Source organism: Streptopelia decaocto (assembly GCF_964273445.1).
Source record: "Streptopelia decaocto genome assembly, chromosome: 1".
Classification (NCBI taxonomy): Eukaryota; Metazoa; Chordata; class Aves; order Columbiformes; family Columbidae; genus Streptopelia; species Streptopelia decaocto.
This window is the reverse complement of record NC_138663.1, coordinates 45,701,394-45,719,094: the sequence shown is the minus strand read 5'-3', so window position 1 is coordinate 45,719,094 and position 17,701 is coordinate 45,701,394. Positions and strand designations below refer to the sequence as shown.

Here is a 17,701-nt window from a genome sequence, read left to right as displayed (position 1 = left end):
GAGAGGAAATATCTTATTATTCCCTGACTCTCCCTGCAAACCATGAGGCTACATCATCCCTACATCAGCACATCCCTCATGGGACATGTGGAACAAGCCGTAAGGCACAGTGAAATGAGTCAGCCTCACTGCAGAAACGTCACCTTTGGGACTCCTGCCACACACATATTTATAACTGGAGTTGAATTTCCAGTTCCCTTGAGGCTGTGCTGGGGCCTGTTGCTATTTCTTGCTTTGGTTTTCAGTGCGATTTTGGCACTTGCTTCCTTCCCACAGCACCACCTGCTACCTGCACACTATGGTTTCCATAGGCTATAGTTGTACTGGAAGTGTATTTGGCTGCAAGCTCTACTCTGACTCTCAGCAGTATGCTGGTGCATGCTCCTGTGCAATTGTATCCCACCGAAATAATCCCGAGCTAACAGTTCCTTTCAAAGACTTTCGCTCAGGGAACATCTATGGAAAGCAGAGCAGTGCTACTTGAAACAGCCTTATCAATCATAGCGCTGCATTCTTTCAGATGGGTATATTTTAAAGACATTGCAAGACTGGCTCTATTAAAAGGGAAACATGCTGTCTGCTCTGTGTCAGAGACCATAATTTAAGTGAGAGAGTTCCACGAAGAGCTGGACAGATGCCAGACCTCCTTACCTTGAGTAACCGCCTGAAGTTTTTATGATTTCTCCATTTCTAACAGTATTCAGTGCAATACGCTTAACTGCCCTGGATTTCCCTACCACTCCTCTGCCAGCAAAGCTGGGACTTTCTGAGACAGGCACAAAAGACAAGGTATGTTGGGGGCAGCAAGAGCAAGGGCTTGCAGGGCACTGGCAAGTCACAGCTGTCCAGCTCACTGGCTGCTGCTGTGCCCATCACCTCCCCAAAGGGTCAGCGGCTCTCACTTCTTTGGGATGTAGGAGGTCTGGATTTTGGGTGTGAGTCAGTCCCAAGGGATTTGAGCTCAGAGCTCTTGTGATGTGAGCCCACTTGAAACTGGGCTGTGCAAAGGGTTTTGGAAAGTGCAATGGAAAGCCTGGGAATGAGAGGCAAATCCCAGCTCTCCTGCCTTTCAGCTGAAAAGCCCATCCAGTATCTGAGGATCCTCCAGAAGAAATGGCAGTCACGAGATCCCTAGTACCTTCAGAGAAGCTCTCCTTCCTCTCCCTCATCAAAATGTCCTGCTTTTATTATATTTTAGATATTGTGTTATTAAGAATTAGCATTTTGGGAAATAAAGGAGTTAGCAGCTTTATTTTTTTTTTAAGCATCCACCTAAAATATAAACACTACTGTGGAGTACCCTTGATGGACAAGAGTCCTGGCAGACCCTACAATGAAGCATGAGGGAATCCCAGTGCCTCAGTCCAGCATGGAGACCACCACCTTTCTAAAGACTGCTTTTGCTCACTGTGCTTGGAATTCAGGGCATCACATGTCAAATACCATATTCTTGGACCTATACCGTACCCTATACTGTTCCCTATGATTTTAAAAACTCTTCTCTCCTGCAGTGCAGATGTTTTTGAGTGCAGGTACATACCACGTGGAAGACACCAGCCGCCTTGAGGGGCTTGAATCCAGCAACGGGGACGCAGTGGTCAGCGTGGCCATTGCAGAAGCAGCTGCCCTTCACGATGAAGTCGTAGACAGCGTAGTGCAGGGGAAGTGGAGGGTTCGGGGGCTCGGGGCCCGGGCCTGCCGGGAGGCAGGGGCAGCCCTGCCGCTCCAGCAGCCTCACCCGCAGGTTGGTGATCTTCAGCTGAGCCTGGGCTTCCGCACTGTACGGGTCCTCCACGGCGTAAGGTGGTGACAGGGCTCGGTAGATCACCTGGACAGAGAAACGCAGCAAGGGAAGCAGAAAGGAGGATGTCAGCCAGCCCCGCGGTGGGCCAGGCGGTGGGAGCATCCTTTGGGAACACACATCGGGCTCCCTTGATGGTCCTCCCTCTCCGCAAGTGATGAGAGCAGCAAATCCACCTCCACCCCAGTGTGTGTGAAGTGAACCCCTGTGATCCCCTTTACACATGAAGTCTGGACCCTCTAGGTGTCAAACAAAATTTTGCCATTAATTTAAAGCAGAGGTGTGTGCCACTGGTGCGCAGCGTGGCCCAGCGCAGGGACCGGCAGTCCTGCAGGCAATGCTCAGGTGGGGGACTCTTCATTAACCTTCCCTCCCCCAGAATGGGTGTATTTTTTAACAAATAAAGCTCAGATTTCCAAATATTTGGCTCCTATCAGTCCCAGGCTGCTTCCTAGTGGAAAAGTGATTAGGTGTGGCAATTAGTGACAGCAAGCTGATAGTTGAGAAAACTGAGATAAGAAAGAAAGAAAAGTGGGGGGCTTCTGAAGTTTAAACAAATACTTATCAGTCAGTCTTGATTTTAACTTCAGCCTGATTGAATAGGTAAATATTGGCTCAAGTTGAAAATTGAGAGCACTAGATAAAAATAACCAATTTTCTTGAAGAGGTTTATTTTAAACTTGTTGGTCTAGCTGCCTACAGTGCGACATCAGAAACTGCATATAATCCATATAACTGCCATTCTTATAAAATGATGTATTAGTTACTTATACATTGAATTTACAGTGACACTTTCTAAACACTGAGTAGCCACCGAAGGCTCAATGAAATACAAAATTTGTAAGCAACATGCAATCAGTTGCTTGACGAGTGTTTGAGGGTGTGATGCAGTCTAATGGTTTGATGTACTGTTCCCAGCAGTGGCTTAAAATGTCCTCAAACTGCCTCACTGTCCCACTGACAATCCACACCACTCAAAACACTGGCCAGCCCCCTATGGACACCAAGGAGGTGTGTAGCAGCAACGGGGGACTATTATTTCTTATCATAGAATCATAGAATCATTTTGGTTGGAAGATACCCTCAAGGTCATCAAGTCCAACCATTAACCTAACACTGGCATTAAACCATGTCCCTAAGAACCTCATCTATGTGTCTTTTAAACACCTTCAAGGATGGCAACTCAACCAGGGCAGCCTGACAACAGCCTGACAACATTGGACATGTCCAATGCCTGACAACCCTTTCCATGAAGAATTTTTTTCCTAATATCCAGTCTAAACCTGGCACAACTTGAGCCTGTTTCCTCTCATCCTGTCACTTGCTGCTTGGGAGAGGAGTCCAACACCCTCCTTGCTACAACCTCCTTTCAGGTAGTTTTAGAAAGCGATAAGGTCTCCCCTCAGCCTCCTCTTCTCCAGGCTAAACAGCCCCAGTTCCCTCAGCCGCTCCTTGTAAGACTTGTGCTCCAGGCCCCTCACCAGCTTCCTTGCCCTTCTCTGAACTCTCTCCAGCACTTCAGTGTCTTTCTTGTAGTGAGGGGCTGAACACAATATTCAAAGTGGGGCCTCACCAGCAGTGACTACAGTGGCATGATCACTTTTCTAGTACTGCTGGCCACACAATTCCTGATACAAGCCAGGATGCTGTTGGCCTTTTTGGCCATCTGGGCACACTACTGGCTCATATTCACCTGGCTGTCAATCAACATCCCCAGATCCCTCTCTGCCAGGCGGTTCCCAGCCACTCTTCCCTGAGCCTGTAGCGCTACCTGGGGTTGTTGTGACCCAAGTGCAGGACCTGGCACTTGGCCTTGTTGAACCTCACACCATTGGCCTCAGCCCATCGATCCAGCTGGTCCAGATGCCTCTGTAGAGCCTTCCTACCCTCCAGCAGACCAACACTCCCACCCAACTTGGTGTCATCTGCAAACTTACTGAGGATGCACTTGATCCCCTCATCCAGATCACTGACAAAGAGATTATACAGAACTGGCCAGGAGCTGCTGCGGGGTGCCCAGCTGTGGGGTGCCCAATGCCACTTACAGTCACCACAGCCTCCTCTCCCTAAATTCACTCCTCCCAAAGGATGCAGCTGATACATTTCGGCTAGTGAAGGCTTCTCTTCTATTTCACCAGGATTCATGTATCCTGGAAATAATGCCCCTGTTGCTGCCAGCTCGCCTGCCTGTGGGCTTTGCCTGCTGGCTGCCTGGCTTTTCTCCAGGGCTGCCAGGATCCAGTTGGAGAAAGCTTTGTTCTGGCCTGGAAGGAGATTTAGAACTAATTTTGGAGCTGAATGGTGGCAGTGTGCTTTTGCGCATCCCCTCAACCTGCCAAGTGTGGTTCCTCCCGGCACACCAGTGACTGCAGGGCTTGGGCGCGCTGGTGCCCAGAGACACTGTACGCTGGCAAACACATCATGGATGCAGCCCCATGCCGCCATCATGCAGATGCTCCCTCTCAAAGGTATTTCAGCATCTTATGCCAGAAAGACACCAATAAGGGAGAAGGTTAACCAGGAGAGGTGGTCAGAGGGCAAGGCTAGTGAGCTGTACACCCCTTGTGTGGCAGTATGGAGTCTGATGAGGGATATTAATAAATAGTAACACATTTCAAAAGGGTGGGTTATTTTCTCCTCTCAGGAACATACAGTTTTTTCTGCTTTCCTAAAAAAAAAAAAAAAAAAAAAAAAAGCTAAAAAAAAAACTAAAAAAAAAAAAAAATCAAGGAGATATGAACGGAAACCAAACTAACCCAATTATCAGGCCCTGCACCTCTCCCCAAGGCATGTTATTCACCCAAATTTAAATCAATGTAATTCTGATCACATTTATTCATTAGTGGCTTTGTGAACACAAGATGCTTTCAGATATGGAAAGAGAATGTCTTGGAAAACATCCAAGCTGGAGACTGATTTTCTTTTAGTGGAGATGATGGAAAATGTCAGGCTGAGAATATTCCATAAAAACTAGCAGTTTGGGTGACTTGCAATTATATAAATTACTTCTCAGGTAATTCTTTGTTTGTCCTAATTTGGATGAGAGTGGTGAAGGAAACATATAACTGGGAAGAAGTTATGCTAGATGCAGCTGTAGAATCCTCTCATAATTTTCAGTTTTTCTTGTTTATCTATCTCCATTTAATGCACGTGACAATCGCAGCAAGGAAATCAATAACCCTGAGCGCCTTTGCGCCAAGAGAGTTAAATCTTGTCTGTGTGGAATTCAGGGGGAGTTATGCTGCTGATTTCAATGGAGCCTGTATTCCCTCTCAGGCCCTAAAATGTTACAAACATTTCTTTTTATGGCTACTTGAAAACAGTGATGCTAAACATGAGCCCTATCTGTAACTCCCAGGGGCTGTGAGCTCTCAGCCACTCCTCCCCGGCTGCCCTGTATCACTCGGGCTGTGCCCAGCAGCCCTGGCCTCGGTTTTGCAGCCACCCTGCACCCCACAGCAGTGCAATGGAACAGAGTGAGCCTGGTCTCAGTGCTGCCAAGAGAGTAAACACCCTCATCACTCCCTCCCAAATGCTAGTAGCTCTGCTTTAATAAAACACAAACCTCTCATTATAACATGTAGGACATCATACAAATAGCAATTCTTCGCTCTGCCCCAGCACAGTGAGCTGGAGCCCCCAGAGGCTGTACAATAAGGTCAAGGATGTGTTTCCCAGCAGGATTTCCCTGTGCAGTCATTAATGCTGCTGGTTCATCACAGCCTGTCTTGGGAGCCGGCACGTCACCACACTGTCCTCATACGGCTGTTATGGGTCTGCCCAGCACCACACACACAGACAGGTAACAGCTTTCATGTTTTTACCTTTCCTTGGACTTTTCCATGCAATTGTCTCACTGATACGATGAGCCCTGGTCTGCAGCATCTCATCTATGAATGAACCACGGTTTGCACAGCAAATCTGACCGAGTTTTCACACCTACAGTTCTGCTAGCAGCCCCTGGCTGCTGCAGTCAGAGGACTCCTCAAACAAAATATTCTTTAATTTTAATGGCACAGAGGAAACGTAGGCAGGATTCAAGAAGCATATACTGCTAACATGCATGTGTATCTGATGATGGGGTTTTGCAAGCCCATCAATTTCCCTGGTGCCACCGGGCAGGACTTCTCTCTGATAGACTCTGTCAGGCCAGTGCTTCACAGCCAACCCGCTCCTCAAGGCCCTCCGCGTTTATCTTGCTAAAACCATACAGAAAACACAGGCGCCTGGCTCAACCTGCAGGGACAGAAACTCTCCCCAGTGGCTCTGCCACTGTGGTCGTGGTCTTGGCACAAGTCATGTCAGTTTTTTAGCTGTTTGGGAAGCCCCTCTGTGAGATACAATGGGGGGACAGCAGTTCCCTCTCACCCCCCAGAGAAGTTGCTGCCTGCAGAGCCATCAAGTCCATTACTCTTCTTATCCCAAAAGCACCGGGAGAAGTCATGCCCGAGGGTCCTGTCAAAGAAAGCTGTGTTGTGATTACACAAGGGAGATAATAGCTCAACGAGGTACAGGAGAACATCCTTTTTGACAGCTGACGCCATTCTTGTTTTCACAGAGCAAGGCCTCTGCCAGGAGAAAGCTCCCAAATGCCCAGGGGATCTCACCTAGCCCCTTGGTAAAGGAGCAACAGCAGCAAAATCTGGCCATTTCACCAGCAGTGAGCCTCACCAGAAAGTGCCCCATAGTGACCAGACCTCTGAATTTCCCACTGAAGTCTGTCCGCACGCATGTGTCTTATCAACCATATGTCAAAGCCCAGCATTACAAAGCTGGGTAGACAATGTGACTTCACGCAGTAGTCGGCGCCATGTATGATAGTAAAGGGTAGTAGGCCTGGATCTTTACATCAGCAGATCTATAGTGCACGCACTAATCCAAATTTTCTGTTTCGTAGAACAAGTAGTAAGTAATAAATTGAAAACCCACAGCACTTCTATGCTAGACATGCCATAATATATCCTATCAGAAAGATATTTTAATCCTCAGTGTTGCTAGCTTGCAATAAATCTTATGATATCTAGGACTGTTGCTAGCTCATGATAAATCTTATGAGATTTGGGATTGTTGCTAGCTCACTATAAATCCTACAGTATTTGGGATTCTTCTTAAACACAATCCCAGGAACTAAATCTTTATCTCAGCTTCCACTTAAAACTAAGTATCTAGCAATTTCTCATATCTGGAGTGCAAATGTCACAAACCAGGAGGCAAATAAAAAGAACCTGTCTTTAAAACAATATATCAGTATTTGGGGTATTGCTACTTCCACATCACATGGAATTATGCTGTTGGATAAGTGATTTAGAACTTGCATGAGGATTTTTTGGTGGGGGAGAAGTCTTTCTACACAGCCAAATAGAACTGTGGACTGCAATCCCTGAGTGAGGAAAGCCACTGCTAGACCTCGAGTGGGTTGGGTTCTCCTGACCCTCCCGGTGGGATGCCCGGTGGTGGCAGGAGGGACCCCACTCCACTCCCAGGGGAGCAGGAGCAGAGAAGCTGCTCCACAGCACCACACACATGCCATGGAATAAAAATATTCTGCTCTTCAGCCAGGCCGCCCCATCTGTCTGCAGTTTGGGCACATAATTACATAGACACCCTCTAATAAATTTCCACATTACATAGACACCCTCTAATAAATTTCCACAGTGTTTCAATTTCCTTGTGGGCTGTCATGAGCAACTCTTGCTGTGTTGATTACTTTATTTTGTCTTACTGGCGCAAGAAGCCTTAGCTATTTGCCATTCCACAGATGCAATAATGTAGCCCTGTATATAAATAAAATGGCAGCCATGAACGTGGTGCACTCAAGTAACCACTTGCACCAGAATGACCTTGATTTATAAATACATAAAAGTCCCTTTGCAAGAAGTACCCTAGTATGTTTACACTTGAGAGGCAATGAAAGGACATCTTTATATATATCCACAGTGGGAAGGAAAATGCTAATGAATGATGCTGAGAGCAACAAAATTGGCTCTGAAGTCAAAGTTGCCTGAGGAAGTCAACAAAACCAATGAAAGATTTGCTGCCAGCAAAGCCTTCTCAATGAGTCATGGGCACATCTTGGACCACTGGAGCCTTCACCTGCTGCAGCTGCACAGGCCCGGACCTTTGCCAAGTTACAAGTGTCCACAGAGATAAAACAGGGCCCTTTGGGTTGCAATTGTCCACGACATTGAAGAGATACACGTGATCAACAAGAAGCTTCTTCCTCACAGACCTTCAGAAATAGGCACAGTTGCAGAGGCCATGGGCAGGGATGTGCAGCCCCCAGGCATGTGCCTCTTTCCCCAGGTCCGGGTACGCAATTGGAGGCACAACCCTCCAGCCAGGAGACCAGCCTCAGCCAGAACTTCTCCCCGCAAGCCTGGAAAGCATCAGGAGATGGTTCACAAAATGACAAGACCAGTAAACTACAGACAGAGAGAATAAATGGATGCGAGACTCAAGAAGCATATATGCATGGGAACAAGCCAGCTAATGGGAATACAGCAGAAATAAAAGCAATAAACAAATACTTAAAACATAACCCCATTTTCATTCGGTTGTAAATAAAAACCAAGGTGGTAACACTGCACAAAGTGGTCCGTGGTTCCCTTCCAACAAGATCTCCAGATAAAAGACATTGATGGACTGTACCCTGCGTCATCCAACCTGGATGCATAAGAATGTATCTATAAATAAGCACTCTGTAATAATGATGTGTCCATATTAGTGATCCATCTATTCTGCTCATGTGCATTTGATAAATTCAGTACTGCTTTATTTGTTTTTGTTTTTTTTTTTAATTGTATTCCTTTCAATGTATTTTTCAGGAAAATAGGGGAAAAAAACCCAATAAGAATGAAGAGAAGATAAGGTTTGTTGTCTTGTCCACATAGAGAGACAGCAAAGGGATGTGCACTATCCTACAAAAGGGCATGTGATGTCTAGGTAAGTGTTTAAAGGAAAAGTTAAGGTTTGCATGAGGAGTCTCCAGTGTCTCTTGGCATGCAGGCACTAAATAAATGTGGCTAATCGGCCTGTACTCTGGGGCCCAGTTGAATCTTGATGTCATGGGAAGCTATCTGGTTCATTTAATGAGGGAGATATATCTAAAAAGCATTACGCTCCTAAAAGTTTTATGAAAACAATCTTTTTCCTTCAGAAAACCAAGCCTGGTGGGCTCCTTCCCCTGTGAAGAAGCCACAATGCTGGTACCCTCTTCTGGCAAAACAGAATTATCTGAGGTATTGCCACACCAAGCAAAAGAGCTTTTAAGAGAGAAAACCATGTGTATCTCTGTGCTATGTCCATTGCAATGATCCTATACTAAAAAAAAGCCTTTTTGGCAGATGCTGTAAATAATTCACATGGTATGGGAAGATCATCAGCCTGAACTGGGCAAATATCACCCCCCAACTCCTCTAATATATTTTTTTTCTTTTTTGCCTGTCAGATGAAGTGGACTGCAGGGAAGAAGAGCCTCTCATTTTTGTCACAGAGAGGTCCAACAATCCCCTGCATGGCACATTCACACTTCGTGTCACCCAGGAGAGATGAAACAACACTAGAAATGGGAAACCTGCCTCGCCACTGCAGAGAGGTGACCCTCAGAGACACTAAGGTCAAACTGAGCAGTGGACCCTGTCTTCCATGCAACAGTGCAAAGCACTGTTCATGTCCCCAAGTGATGGTGATACAAACTCGCTGTGTACCATCAGTGGTAGTCCCCGAGCACCTTGAGGTCCTGAAGAAACGGCACTCCATTTTGGCCCACACCTACAGCCCTACAGCACATAAACCAAGGCAAATAATCGCTTGTCTCACCATCCAAAAGTTAGGCAATCTTATAAAGAATTCAGGAGGAAAATCCAACTATTTCAAATAACTGGCCCTTGCAGGGATCTTGGCAAGTTATTTTATACCAAGGCACCATTTATCTTTTGGGGAAGTCAAGGCATTCTTCTGCTGTTCTCAAAAGCAAGAAGCTGTATGGGATGAACTCCTATTCACTCACAGCAGCCAGCTTGTGAGGGGCTGGGAAAGGCATGAGGGCAGCTAGGCAAGAGCTTTGGGATTTCTTCAGGATCTTTGACTATTCTGGCAATAATCAATCAGATGAGAGCCATCTTCTCAGCTTTCCTTCAACATCCCACCGCACAATTTCTTTAGATGAGAATGAAACACTGCTAGGTCATGCCTGTCTTCAGGGAGACAATGATCACAAAAGTAATATTCTTACCAGAAAAACCTCTCTCCAGCTCAAAACATTTGGATTTCTTCACCTCCAGTTAACAATGCTTCTCCAAGAATTGATAGTTTATTGCACAATGGCTTTATTTCGCCTAATCACTACATTCGCTCATCAAACAGATAGAAACACTCAGCCACTTGGCTCACAAAATCTTCCAGATGCATGACATAATCAGCTATGCACTATCAAGGAAAATAATTTTTTCTCATCTTCAGAATCCCTGTTTCCAAGGCTGCACTGTGCCACATAGGATAATAAACCAGCACATTTCAGCTGGTGATACGAAGAAGCCCTTTGACTGATCAGCAAGAAAGATGGTATTTAAATAATCTTCCCTCCAGCAATTCCCCTTGTTTCCCCATCCCCACAAAGATTTATGGTCTCAGCTTTGGCCTGCCGGCAGTACCTGTTGTATGTGTAGAAGACCAAGAAAACCCGGAACTAACTCCAAAGAGCCAGACAGAGAACTGGACTTGCTTGTTCGTAGGCAGGGCTGTAAGAAAAGCTGGCTCACACCCCAGAGTTGCAGAGTAACCCCTTTAACAGCTTCTGAGCATGACGCACCACTGCAAAAGCCTGCAAGGCAGAAGGTTAGCGTGTCGGCAAGAATGTCTGTGACAGTACTAGGGCTCAAGGGGATTTCTTTCAGCCTAAGAGGAACCCGATTTCATGAATATGTTTCAAATTGCTCTTGTCTTCAATGAAAAGGCTTTGTGTCTATAGAGCTGGTGGCTTAAACCACCTAGTTACCACAGGCTACACTTAATTTTGGGAAAAAGAACACCTGTCTGAATTATATGTAAATACACATAGTCAAAAAGGGCATGAAAAACAGCACTGCCTTTTCAACTCACGGCTACAGATTTTGACCACAGCAGTGAGGGATGCTGTGCAGAGACTGGTGATAGAGAACCATGATGTACGTGTCTAGTAAGTTTGTTTTTGGATATTAACTTCTTTGCTTCCTGGAAATGTTGCCCAGGGAGAATTTGAGGACTTCACCATTTGTATGGGATTTTGAACGTTGGTGGATTAGTTATCTCATGCTGTCACCCATTGTGCATGGCAATTAATCTCAGATTAAGTCCCCATGAGCTTTTGATCCAAAACTTCTGAGATGTGTCAATTCACTGCTTTAGGTTACACACTTCCCATGTAGCCAGTTGTACCCAGAAATTCCAAAGAGAAACATGGCAGCTTCACTTTCCAGACAGAAAACTGGGAGCTGAATAAGAAAGCCAGTCCTCCCTTCATGCCAAAAATGAACTGTGAAGTGAAGCAGTGGGGTGCAGTGCCTGAAGAGAAGCTCTGGCTGCTCCTCTAAAATCCCATGGCACTTTTCTCAAGGGAAGCAATAGTCTTGCTACCAAGGCCAGATGCCAATTTAGAGAATTAAATTCTGCCTCCCCAAATTCCTCTTGTTTCATGTGGGTACAGGGCTCTTCACTTCCTACATAAGAAGTTTGGAAAGGATCTCCTGGAGCACTGGGACTCATTCCCTCCTGCTGTTGGCAGCCTACAATATACCCCCTTTCACAGACTGGTCAAGCTCACTCCGAGGAATAATTTGTTTTAGCCATAATTGGAGGCTGATCCAGAAGCCTTGATGTGCAGTTGTTAGAAATTTGCTGTTCTAAACGGAGGACTGCTGATACGCACTATTAAACACTGGCTATGCTCCATCACAGGGGTGGCTGCATTTCAAGCGCTGGCCAAGCAGAGGGACAATCTCCAAGTGTCAAAAGCACTGGGAAAGCCAGAGAGGAAAGGAGACAATGAGACCTTCCTGTGGGGTAGCTGCAATGGGGGGAACAATGGTGAGGATCATCAAGCAGGTTGGAGAAGCATCTTGCCCCTTGCATATCCTGGTTCTCCAGAAATGCAGAGCACCCAGGAGGCCCAGCAAAGGGACATGTCACTGCTCCGGGACTGCCTGTGGCAGACAGAGATGGTTTTGACACAACCTGTCCCAGGGACCTGGAAGTATCATCTCTGGTACTCCAGGTGCGGAAAAATTAAAAAGCAGGTGGCTGGTGCCAGGAAAACAGCAGTTGTGTTGCTCAGCCCTGATGGTGCCCAGTCTCTGGAGGGAAAGTACCTTTCATGGTAAAACTCCAAAACATTACCTCCACGTGTGCCCAGAACCACCCTTGTCTCCTGTCCTCCCAGGCACAGATTAAAAACTAACCTCAGGTTTACCCTTTTTCTCTGATTCCCCTTTTTGCTGCTCCATTATTTAAAAGGAGAAACTTCCCTCCATCCATTGTGCTAAAACCAGTGAAAACAGGGCTTTAGATGACAGGATCTCCAGGGTCCTACATAATTTCATTGACTCCAGCCTGTCTTCATTTACATTGTCTCATTAACTTTTCCCCCATAAATCATTATTCTTGTGCTTATGAAATAATGGCTCCCATGTCTTGGTAAATTCACTGATATAATGCAAAGAGTTGGGCTGGGTCTGGCCATCACCCTCATCACTGCTGGCCGCCAGCTGAACAGACCCTCCTTTGCACATGGCATTTCTGTACAGAGCCTGACAATTCACATTTTCCCAAACACAGAATGATCAGGAAGATGCTGTTAAAGGTTGGTTGTTTGTTTTCCCATAAAATGCACTTCTAAAAAATGTAGAGATGGAACTTGAAAACATACTTCCCCAGCCATGTCCTCAGCCATGTCCTCACATGTCCCTAGCGCTGTTGAACATCAGCCAGGATCCTTCTTTCCTTCTGGTCAATTTGGGCCTTTGTTTTCTCTCTGTGCAGACACCAATGGCACGGGACGATTGAAAAAAAAAGTCATTTGCAGCCCTCTAATGGGCTGACATGCCAGGCTGTTTTGAGGTTATTCTTGCATATTTGCCCAGGTTCTTTTGTGGAGTCTCATTTCCAGCAAGTGACTGAACTCAAATCTCCCATGACTCAGAGATCCTTGAAAGATCTCAGAGAAATGGAGATGTAGCTTCAGTTAAGGACAGCAATGATAAGCTTAAAAATAAACTTATTTGGGCCTAAAAGACAATAAAAAAGGCCAAAATCTTCTAGGCTGCCACAGTGTTTCTACAACCCAAAATTAGGGCTCTAAAATAAAGATTATTGAGTACCTTTAACTCCTGCTTGTGTCAGCGAGCATTACAATTCCTTACTGTCTATCAGGGTCAAACTTGTGAGTAGCAGGACACAATTTAATTCTCTACACAGCTAATTTCAGGTAGAACCAGTAGGGCTGGTGCCCAGACCCTTAAGGAACGGAGGCAGGCTGCATGCAGTAGCAGTGCAAGGCAAAACATTTGAAGGCTTTTCTGCTACAGAGACACATGAGATCAATAAAATTGTCAGTGAGTCACACATCCCACAGTAAAACAGCAGTATGTGATATTTCAGAAGGTAAAAGCACCTTAGAATTTCTTGCTGGAATACAGTTGAGCTGCAAATATGCCTCTCCTATTAATAGCAAACAGCAACAATAGCTGAGGTCTCAAAGTGATTTATTAGCAGTATTCTGAATAGATGAATGCTCAAATAAGTTACCAGTTTACTAAAATCTTGTCAAGGAGACTCTGCTTCACTAAGTCCTTTTATCCTGGAGCTTGTCTAAATGGGGACACTCAGGCGAGCTAATCTGAATTGACCACAAATGTGAATGTAAAGTGAATGAGATAATTGCATTGCAGAGTGGACAGTCATTCTCCCTCACAGTTAAAGAATTAACATCTGCTAAGGGCCCCTTGTCCATGAGCCTTGTCCATGATCACTGTAACAGTGATCAGATTAGAAGAAATGTTAATACGATCTGAACTATGAGAGGGAAGATAGCCTTTTATTCATACTAATAAAATCGGCACTCCTGTCTGAGCATGAAGCTGAAATAGTTTATTTCTACTTCTTGTTTGCTTAGATCAGATTATTTTTGGCTGGTGAATCCAGTTCTGGTTTCCCTTGCAATAATGTGGCTGAGGGGTTACACCCTGGAAAATGGTGGAAATACTCTGGATTTGTAGCACTTTTGTATGATCCAGGCTAAAACTTGGCCTTAGCCTTTTCTCTTAAGACACCGATGATATAAGGCCAACATCTAGAGGTTTCTATCTATGTCAAACAAACTACTGTGAAACAATAGATTCACTAAATTAAACATGGGTAAAGTCTTCAGTGATCCCTCTGCGCGCAGCTGAACCAAAATTATTCTCTGACAGGGAAGGAGTTTCTTGTCCCTTTCACGGTGTTGCAAATCCAACCCCTCAAACTGGCAGATGCTTGAAGCTTGCTGGAAACCCAGGTTGGTTGTACTGAGGTTTCCTCTTCCTTCTCGCTTCTCCTTTGCCCATACCAGATGGGCCCCATGACAGGGCACAGCCTGGCCACAGGTGTCGAACACTGAATGGTCCCGAGGGCAGTGTCAGCCTGCGGGTAGGTTTCTTTACAGGAGGCACCAAGTGCCTGGGGATGCCAGGGCAGGACATGGGCACCCACCATCTGCCTCTTTTCGTCTGTTCCCTACCGAGGAGGGGTTCAGATGTTTTGTGTGCCTCCTGGACCTTTGCAGAGAAGTTTTGGCTTTCCTGGCTGCTGAAAGGGTGGTTCTTCTTTGCATGAGGCCAGACTACAGCCAGGCCACTCCAGCATGAGGCTCAGCTCAGCAACGTCCCTGAGCACATGCTGACCTGTGAACTCATGCTTCCTTCCACTGAGAAAGCCTTTAAGACCAAACCCAGGGCATCAGTGCCGTGTCCCTGATATCACTGCTGTGCCATACAACCTTCAACCTCTTTCCTCCACAGCTCTGTCCAGATCTGCCCTTTCCTTCCTAATTCCACCCCCTGGCCTGTTTATCCTCCAGCTCATGCCCGCTTCAGAGTAGAGGACTCAGATGCACCCACAGCAGAGGACAACCACGCCTGGTGGTTTTGCAGCATCAAGGACAGGTAGCAAAGAAGAGCAGAGACTTGCCAAGTCCCTGCCAAGGTGACTCTACCCATCAGTAGACCTGCCAAGTGCCACACAGGGTGTGTGACAATACCACTGCCGGCTCCCACCACGGTGGTGGCTTTCAGCTCAGGTGACTGCAGCACGGTGACGCCCTGCAGCCGCGCCATGCAGACCGCTCTCCCAATGCCCTCCACCACCCTGGTCCCACCACTGCAAAGGGAAGCCCAGAGACACTCTACTACAAAAGAAAGACAAAAGACATCTTCCAGAGCCAATACAGTGTCTCTCATTTCTCCACCAGCTCTGAACTCTGGATCTCTGAAATGAACTCAGAGGCTTAGCAGCTTGCTTTCTGTGGTATCATAAATCTCCTCAAGGTCAACATCATGGCGAGTTGTGATGAGGGAGGATTTTTGTCATAAGAGTTGAAATAGGCATCTAAGGAATGACTCATAATGATGAGGGCAGAAGAAACCTAAAAGGCTAATTTTTCTCTTAAAAAAAAATTGAAGCAGATACACTTTTGCTACAAATTAACACATGTGATTTATTAAAAAGACGCCGTAAGCCCCTGAGTACTATGAGCTTCTGCACGCTGCTGCCTTGAAACAGGGCTCGCACATGCAGAAACATGGTTGGATCAGCACTGGTGCCATCTGGGATGAGCCATCATCTCCTGAGGCCTCCCCTGAGCTCTGCAAATTGATCATTCAGGAGGACGGGCAGCAGTGACTGAGCTGCCAGCAGCGTGCACACACCCTGCCATCCTGCAACACCCTGCAAGCCCTGACCCCGCGCCTGGAAATGCACATGTGGTGCTGAAATGTTTGAAGCGGGAGAAAGTGGTATACAGGCGGCGTGATACACAGTTTGGATCACAGCTTACAGTTGTTGCATTGCAGTTACCAAACTCTAAAAAGTTAAAAAAGAAATCCAGTAGCACTCGCAGAATTTACGTTTGTGCTTTAAAGAAAACTGTAGCAATTGAGCTGCAATTATATAATACCCTTCGGACTTGGACATTTCAGATAACTGCATATTTGAAACCACTGTTTCAAGTGAAATTACTTTTTCCATATGTCTGAAATTAGGTGCTACCAGAAGTGGGAGTAAAGCACAACATAACTCCAAACAGAACACAAAACTCTGATGTTTCTTTAGGTGAGATACATGTTGCTATTGGCAGTTACGAGTAATTGCTGGAATGTAGCACACTGTAATAAATTAAATGTGATATTTGCTAAGCATGCAGGCTTGCCATCTGGTCACCAGAGAGCTGCTGTTATTACTTTGCAGGTAAAAAGCACTGTTTAAGTACAGGGAACTGAAATGTGCCATATAAATAAAATCTTATAAGCTCCAGCCCCTTGGACTTAACATTTGTTTAAAACCTGGAATAATTAAATGATTTTGACTTTTATAGCTTCTTTGCAATAACACTAAGTAAAGCAATGCCAAAAGAAAAGATCCCATGGGAGCAAGCTTGGCAAATAGCCTGTTTTTGCAGTGTGCTACTACAGATGCATCAAACGCCACCAAATTCCTTTCTTTCTTGAAATGTATAGGCACTGGTTTCTACACACACGACCTTGATCCTCCTGTCACCATGCACTGCACTGACCTGTGGAGAATCTGGCCTGAGGCTGGCATTTCATAGAACCATACCATGTCCTGAGTTGGAAGGGACCCACAAGGATCATCAAGTCCAACCCCTGTACCTGCATAGGACAATCCCCCAAAAATTTGCACAGGTTCTCACCAGACACAGCCCCTGTCCCAGTATGCAGGTACATCACTGTGGTGACGACACTGAAAACTGTGCCGGGGTGCTGGCTACATGGAAGCTGGCACAAATGAAGCAAATACTGCCCTGAATGACACCCTGGGTTTCTCACTCCTGAGAATGATCCCTGGGAAAGCTGAAAAAGGAGTGTACAAGTCAGAGTACCCCAGACATGTCCCACTGGCTGGCCTGAGAGCTACAGATTTCAGTCCCCGCCCTGCATCACAGGCTGGCACAGCTTTGATTCAGGTGGTGGGACACAGAGGCTGACGGAAGTGCTGAGGGCCTGGAAAATTCTCAGAGAGGTACACCCATAATTTCTTTTGCAACACTTTGTAGTTAGCTCCAATTCAGAACCGCAGAATGGCTTCAGTTGGAAGAGACCTTTAAAAATCATCTAGTTCAACCTCCCTGCCATGGGCAGGGACATCTCCCACTAGACCAGGTTGCACAAAACCCCATCCAGCCTGACCTTGAACACTTCCAGGGATGGGGAATCCCAGCTTTTCTCTGCAGCCTGTTCCAGTGTCTCGCCATCCCCATCATAAAAAATGTCTTCCTTATATGCAATCTAAATCAATTTCATTTTAAAACTGTTGCCACTTGTCCTGTCAGAATCAGGCATGGTGAAAAGTCTCCATATTCCTTATAAATCCCCTTTATGTATTTCACTGTGAAAGGAAGTTCAGGCAGCTTTTTGGGGGCATGAGCAAAAGGAGGCAGGAGAAGAGAGGAAGATAACACTCCTTCTCGCCAGTCCCCTGACTTAAACCCTTTTCTGGGTCTGTCTGGCAGGTCTGGAGATCCTCGTTTCTGAGCTGACGAGAGCACAGAGCAGCTTCTCCTAGAGCAGGACATTGGCTGCCTCCTGAGACGCAGATAAGAGATGCACTTTGGTGAACAAACAGTTCACAGCATTTCTGTAGAGAGTGGCTTGCTGT

At 46.0% G+C, this 17,701-nt stretch overlaps 1 protein-coding gene across 2 annotated transcripts in view; it reads right to left on the bottom strand.

Moving 5' to 3' along the window:
• The window catches only part of NTN4 (netrin 4), a 48,813-nt gene that overhangs the window by 25,320 nt on the left and 5,792 nt on the right, over positions 1–17,701 (bottom strand). For both annotated transcript variants that reach the window (XM_082071325.1, XM_082071326.1), the window contains exon 3: positions 1,541–1,828. In XM_082071325.1, the coding sequence (XP_081927451.1) occupies positions 1,541–1,828 (288 nt within the window). The remainder of the gene's footprint in view (positions 1–1,540; positions 1,829–17,701) is intronic.